General features: G+C 39.7%; 1 protein-coding gene across 1 annotated transcript; it reads left to right on the top strand.

Annotated features, from left to right (window-relative positions):
• The first annotated feature begins 681 nt into the window (after nt 1–681).
• On the top strand, nt 682–6,747 carry LOC131878213 (F-box/LRR-repeat protein 7-like). Its single transcript, XM_059224132.1, has 7 exons — nt 682–1,923; nt 1,995–2,228; nt 2,312–2,490; nt 2,557–2,758; nt 4,870–5,148; nt 5,842–5,959; nt 6,232–6,747. The coding sequence occupies exons 1-7, from the start codon at nt 1,774–1,776 to the stop codon at nt 6,645–6,647; spliced, it is 1,578 nt and encodes a 525-aa protein (XP_059080115.1). The 5' UTR covers nt 682–1,773; the 3' UTR covers nt 6,648–6,747.
• The last annotated feature ends 675 nt before the right edge of the window (nt 6,748–7,422 follow it).

Below are 7,422 nucleotides of genomic sequence, written 5' to 3'. Positions count from 1 at the left end.
TTACACTAACTGCAGTAATTTAACATTCGTTCCCAATTTTCTAACATTTATTTATAAGCTTCGAGGATGAATACCTGAACCCGCAAATTTGTTACCTTTTGCCTCGAAAACTAAGTTCTTACCCGCTTGTTGCGCTCACCTTAAAAAAAACAACTATTGTAACCAATAGTGAGAGTGGCATTTACTTGTTTTATCATTACCGGTAAGTCATGCAATCACTGTTCTAAAGGAATCACTCCATGATTTTTTTCTAGGTGTTAAGTCATGAAGCATTGCACTTTTTCATCTTGTTAATAACAAGGAATATGGGTAAATACCTTTTATTGAAAATGATAATCGTTTGAATAAACACACAAAATAAAACCCCACCGACGACAAAGAAGAGACTAGATTTTGATACAATAAATTGCCTCACGTTGAGAACTTGTTCACCCTCCAAAACCATTGGCACATGTTAATCCAATGACTCAAGAAAAGGCTTCTAACAAACGGTTTCCTATTGCATATAGCTTTCATAAAAGAATACGAACAGTCAAGGGGCTTTGTTCGCTAGATTAAGATTTCTTTAGTGGAGGATCGAATTGGACGACAAGAAAAATTAAGCGGCAAATCCGACCATTTCGCATTCTTTTACGAAACAAACCCGTCAATAATCTCTGCAATACCAATAAACTACGAAGACAATGAGCTCTTTAAGTAGCTTTGATCTATAATCTGTTAACAACATAATCTTTGAACTAATCGCAACGACTAAAAGTTATTGGCAAAGGAGCTTGTATCTGGTTGAGCGTCAAACAGTGTAATCACTAACCTACCAATCCTTTTGATACTCATTTTAGTCTCAGATATTTCTGGGAATACGCTTGAGTTAAATTGGTTCGTTAGTGTGTATGTCTTAGGTGCAATAACCAAGGTAGATATGAAAAAAAAAATCGAACAGAAACAGCCCTCATCTTTTCAAAGCGTCAAGAATGCATGAAGTTCACGTATACACTTAAAACGCCAAACACGAGCATTAAAATTTGATTTAAAGACTAAATTCAGACACGACCTTTGATTCTTCAATCATACTTCTCACAAGGAACAACTTGTTTTGCCCGGGTTCTTCGGCAAGATTTTCAAATCCTTGTTGAGTCAGTGGATCTTCAGTTCGTTTCTTCAGATGTTTGCTCTCAATATGTCAAAAGCCAAGTGACCAACAGCATCATTGTCTTGAGACATTCAAAAGCTCACCTCTCGCGAAGCCCAATTCATGAACAAGTAACACTTTGGGCGAAAATTGCCCACGGCTGGGGAAAATGTGAAGGAAGAACTTAGGAACACGGGAGAGCGAAAGCATTTCCAGGCTTACATAGGTGAGCTCGCCAAGATTTGTGCAGCTGATTTCCCTGATTGCCGTACAATCGCAGGTGGACCCAGGAAAGCCAGTGAGGATCATTTCCCTCTCGTTGTGGTGTGGATCATTTGCTGGAGAGGGGAAAAGGGGATTTTGAGGGAAACAATTGCACTTTTCTTTCCATATTCACGAAAGATCAAGATCAAAAGAGTTTTTGTCCTCCTGGTCAGGCCTGGTTTGAGTCACGGTGATGATTGTTTGCGAGCAAAAAGCAGTGTCACGGAAGAATCGAAGGGGCGGTGGGGCGGCGGCGGTTGTGTGCTCTTTGTGATTGCAAATTCTTGTCCCACATTCATTGATAGTGGTGTGGTGGGGCCTACTACAATTTTGAATTGTGTCTTTGGGCCTGCGGTGATTTTTAAACCCCAATCTGCATCATGGATATGGTGGCAGGGGCAGGTGGAATGTTTGGGCAGTTGGCAGTAGGCTTGGCTGGGGGCTTTATGGGTGATCAACTCATCCCTGGGAATATGAGGATGTCCCAGAAGATGTCCACCAAACCCACCATAGACAGTTTGCCAGACAAGGTAAGAAGTCTTGACTTTGCATGGTGCTGTCAGATTTCTAATTTTTAACAACCTTAATGTTATATTTCCAGGTTCTGTTGCGAATATTTTCCTACCTGCCGCATAAGGAGGTGGTTGAGAACTCTCTAGTGAACAAAAAATGGCACATGATAGCCCAAGACCCCCGTTTGTGGGTATTTGTCTCCCTCCGGCCAGACATATCCGGTCTTCATGTGGAAAGGGCCGAGACCCTCACCAAGCTCATTCCAACCAAATTCAAAGAGCTAAAATACCTAGAGATCACCACCGAGCTCATCACACCCCACGTATGGATGGATTGGTTCACATTGTTTGAGATGATGATACTCAATCTTAAATGATTTTCATTATGATCCTGGTTGCTCCACAGGTTCTTCAAGACCTTGCCAAATACTGCCTTCAACTCAGTCATTTGTACCTCGACTTCAGCCAAGCCAGTCAGCTCCATGACTTCACCGACTTGAGTGCTTTCCCTACCCGGCTTCGGTACATGTGCATATGTCTCTCCGATGTCATTTTCTTGGACAATTTTATGAAAAGGATTTATAGGTAAAATTCCACATACACAAATCTTGTTTAGTTAGGTTTGAAATAACTGGGCTTTCTTTGTTATAGCTTCATAAATGGCCTGGAGGTGCTACATATCGTTGGCACCTATGAGAATGCGGAGGACGAAGAGGGTGAAGTTTATGAAGTGATCAATATCAAGATACTGAAACAAGCCACACCCAATCTCAGGGTTATCAGCTTGTATGGTATCGCATTCCTTGATGACAGTCACATTGAAGCGTTCAGTTCCAATTGCATCCAACTCCAGGTAAAAGATTGAACCTCCTTTGTTTTTCTTACAATGTGATCGTTAGGGCCCTACCTGTTCATATCTCACGGTAATTTACAAATGCCTGAGGCGATTTTTTTTTTCAAAGGCAAGGTAATCGTTGCTCAGTTCCGCAATACTGCACATAGAAAGCAGCTACATATGGAAGCCAGTAAGATCGGAAACCCACGGAGTATTTTATTTAACCAACGATGACTTTTTGTCATCATTCTGCCCATGTGTTGGCACAAGCGACCTGATCCGTTACATTTCCTTCAACTTTATAAACTGCAGTTTTGATTTACATGTTCCAACAAAGATGAAAATGAGCTTGAAAGAGGCTGGCATAACAACAGCAGTATGCTTGATTTCGAGATGTCAAACTTATCTTCATGTTTGAAGGCTGGCATGGTTAGATTTTTAACCAACTTTTCTTTTGCGTACTTCACCCTACTCTTCTTTTTCGTGGCATTGAAAAAAGATAACTAGGAAGGGATTTAATCATCAACTCCTATCCCCTTCCCTCAGTCATACTTAAAAACTACATAATAGAGCTAGAAGCTAGAACAAAAGTAAAACAAAACAATTTGAAAAGAAAGGTTTTCAAGGTGGAGTCATCAATTTCAGAAGGTATCGCCATCTATTGTTCAAAAGGCTGCTCTCTTGAAAAGCCCCTGTTTGAAAAGCCAAATATTTCACTACTTTGGACGAAATTCTTTTTTTTCTTTATTTTGTGGTCAAGGAATGATTAAGCTAACACATGTTTCCACTATCAATCTGCCTACATGTTGCATGCCATTGCTAGAAGCATGTTTAACAGCTGTAAGTTACACATGAGAGTCCACAGGGGAATTCAACCAGGAGGAAAAGAGCGGAGCAGAGGTGCTCTGTTTGTTGGGCTTGCTCAACTCTCGATTATGTCATAGAGTATCAGCATATTAAAAAATCAATGAAAGGGGTAAAGTGGCGATAACTATGAAATAGTCGGCTAGTCTGTGATATCACCGTAAATATGACAAGATCTAAGAGGTTCAGTATGGATGGAAAAAATGAAGTGGCGAGAGCAACGGAACAGAAACAGGTGGGTAGGAGAAAATGACGAAAATTTTGGTTACTGCAGACAAAAAGCAAATAAGAATTAAAACTGACCCACATGTACTATTTCAATATTTACACGGGCCAATATTTGCTTGTTGCCCAACGGAAGGCTATGGCTCTTTGTAAAGGAATTCGCTAATTACTAGTCACTTTATCGGATTTATAATTGTTAGCATTTGCGATTAACATACCAAGTCACTATCAATGTGCGGGGAACTTCGTAGGGAACTATTTTAAACAGGAGAAGGAATTTTGCCTTAATCGTAAGATTATAGAGATAATTAGTTGGATCTGCAGTAAATGCTAGAGTATATCTGTACAGATTTCTTAATTGCGGCTTAATGAGAACTGATATTGATGATCAAATTCCTCGATTTACGTTATGCTACATGTAGACGAGAATTTCGTGGGTAAGGTAATGCCGGGGGCAATTTTGTTTTCCAAGTTGTCCCAGTGCAATTAGGATAAACAACAAAAGATTCTTTATGAAGCATTTTTGAATTGCCCAAACAATGTATCTTCAGGAAGATGATGTTTGGGAATGTTGGAAATCTTTAAGTGGAGTTACAATAATAGTATAACATAGGACTTATCTGTTTGCGCAAGTCGGGACAATATTCTGAGGAAGTCATTGTTCTTACGGAACCTTTACCAAGAAACGATGTTTCTGTCAAAATTGGGCAAGGGGCGTTTCTCTTTAGTTTTATGCTTCAAGCTGTTGCTCATTTCGTCCAACATGTAATCCACTCATAATAAGATGATCTATGATTGTACTCACTCAAAAAATATCATGTTACAAATAGATGGCACAAGTTATACCGGCTTTCATATTTAGCATCAGAAAATTATCTATTTTTTCGTTACATATTTTGCATTCCTTAAAAAGCTTTACAGATGTGGATTAATCAAGTGTTCTCAAGATTTGATGTTTTGGAAGATTATTACAAGCACTATAGATTGGTGATAATTTGCTTTTCTAAATTGGAATAGCCATCTTGACATTGTGATTGCAGGTCTTAAATGTGAATTACTGCTCTCGAGTGAAGGGAGCCTCGCTGAAGATCCTGCTTCAACGGTGCAAGAATCTCAAGTGCCTTCTACTTCAACAAACCAGTTTGGAAAGCGAGCACGTGATGACTGCCGAATGGGATAAAGTGACCAATCTTCAAGAATTAGATATCACCGCCACCGATGTCAGTAAAGAGTGTCTGCTGGAAATGCTACCACGCATCCCAGCGATCCGATGGTTGTCTGCCGGTCAGTTGGATGGCTTCACCGACACTGTATTGAAGGTAAAACCTAGTCCAAGGTCAATAGTATGTCTGTCTCAAGTTGGTTATTATGAACATTGATGATAACCAAAGATGATACCGATGATAACTAAAGCTGCAATGATTAATGTGCTTGAAGTCACTCGGGGTCTCCTTCCTTCTAGTTGTTGTTACTTTACATTGATGTGGAAGTAAACTAATTACTGAAAATGCATAGGCACTTTTAGCTAACGGATAATATCATTAGCTGTTATCAGAGTCGGTTTAATCCTGTGATATGAGAGAAAATCCCGTTATCCTGAGATCTACGGAATAATCCCTTGACCAATTTTGGCCGTTGTAAGGTACATGATCAACTGTTTACTTGAGGCACAAAGTTTTCCTGGTAAGATTGTCAACACAGTAAAGTGACCAATTTTGTTCCTTAAAAAGTGTGCGTTTAACAGAGGTCCCTGGCAAAATATCAATTTTTTGGTTGTAGAGCACAGCTTAGGAAGTAGAGAACATGAATTATTGGGTGAGCTCTGATTTGGTGGACAATCCATAGGAATGTTAAGGAACCGTGGACCAACGGTTTGGTCTGAGTATTGAGTATATTTTGTTCCTGGGAACTTTAAGTTTTCCTACGAGTTTATTTACAGCTGTGAGGCAATGCCTTTTCTCTACAAAATTAACATTCAAGACGAAACATTCCAAAAATATTTTTTCTTCTAGACTTGGATGGAAACTGCCAACTTGAAAGAGCTAACTGCTTTAGATCTTGATAGCTCCGATAATCTAAGTGAGGACGCTATTCAAGCTTTTCTCAACGTTTTCGGTCCTCAACTTGTGGGTAAGTCCTATTTTAAAGATAATACTCCTATTCCACTAATTCCTTCAATAACCATTGCAAATATATTTTCCATTTTATTCGCTTTGTCACTTTTGATCACCTGGTCACGTATTTTTGATTTGTACATGGATAATAATAACTGGGGGAAACATGAATGAGTTCAAAACTTTCTTGACACACTGTATGAACAACCCTGACAGCTTCCTCATCCTAAGCTTGCGTGCCAAATTGAAAATTTTAAGCTTGTAAACAAATGTCCACTCCTAATGCAGGTCTGTCCCTCTCCGGCATGCCGCATGTGACGGACACCCTTTGGATCGAGATCTTACCCAAACTATCCAATGCCCGTATTCTCGTGCTGGGTTGCTCCACCCGGATGTCGGTCAAAGTGCACGTGGATCATCTGATTGATGGAATCGCTCGCCATTGTTCTAAGGTGGAACGAGTCGAGTTTCGATGGGACAACGATACTCTCCGATTCTCGGATAAGAATCAAAAGGCCATTGATCTGATTCGAACCCGGTGTACAAAACTCCAATGCTTCGTGTTGAGCGATGGGAGGCTGTACGAAATCATGAGAGGAAATTTCGAGCGGGCTGACCGCAAAGCCGTCGTACGGACCACAATTGCCTGTCGAGTGACACTCCATTACCTGTTGAAACATTACCAAGAAATGTTGTTCGCATAATGGTCATCGTCGGGTTGTCTATTTTTACTCCGTTACCATTGTTCTGTTTTGAATTTTTAAATATCACATTTCCATTGAAATAAAATGGCTGATTATTGCATATGTGTCATCTTAGGCTATCTTCAAATTTGTCTCGTATATATTATAACATTTAATGGTGTTCCTCTTTCCGTAATTTTTGATTTAGATTTGTTATGATCCGATGATTTCAAATGAAGGCCTTTTTTTAGACATCTTACTCTCGCCCTTGGAGGTTATCCAATTTGAAAATACAATCACCAAAGTGACAAGTGGATGCTCATTTTGGATGTCTTAACTCCGATGTGAAATCATTTATAAAGTTCGCCTTTGGACGCTCTTTGTCCTAAATGTCCCCATGTTTCATTGGCATCAACACACTTTTGCGAATAACCAAGCCCGTGAAAAAACAAACCAAACCAAAAAGAGAAGTCTTTTACCCCTTTCCGGCCCAGAGCCCCCTTTTGATTAATAGTCAAACAGAATAAAAGTGTTGAAATTAACGGAGCCATGAGATTAAAAAAACCAAAGGATAATGCTTGAACGATTAAAGAGAAAAAAAATTAAGCTTTGTTTTGACCCAAAAGCTCAACCATTAGTCGAAATAAAGGGTGGCATTTTTACGGGTGACGCATCACTGAATATCCTAAAGATGGCGCTTAGGAGGCAAGGGGTTAAAGAAAGAAACAAACTGACACCGTGATCGTATCCTATGTAAACATCATTGTTCTATCCGTTTAAATGTGTTGACATTGCG

Source organism: Tigriopus californicus, chromosome 3 (genome assembly GCF_007210705.1).
Source record: "Tigriopus californicus strain San Diego chromosome 3, Tcal_SD_v2.1, whole genome shotgun sequence".
NCBI classification, from domain to species: domain Eukaryota; kingdom Metazoa; phylum Arthropoda; class Copepoda; order Harpacticoida; family Harpacticidae; genus Tigriopus; species Tigriopus californicus.
The sequence above is the reverse complement of the archived record's forward strand: the minus strand, read 5'-3'. Positions and strand labels throughout refer to the sequence as shown.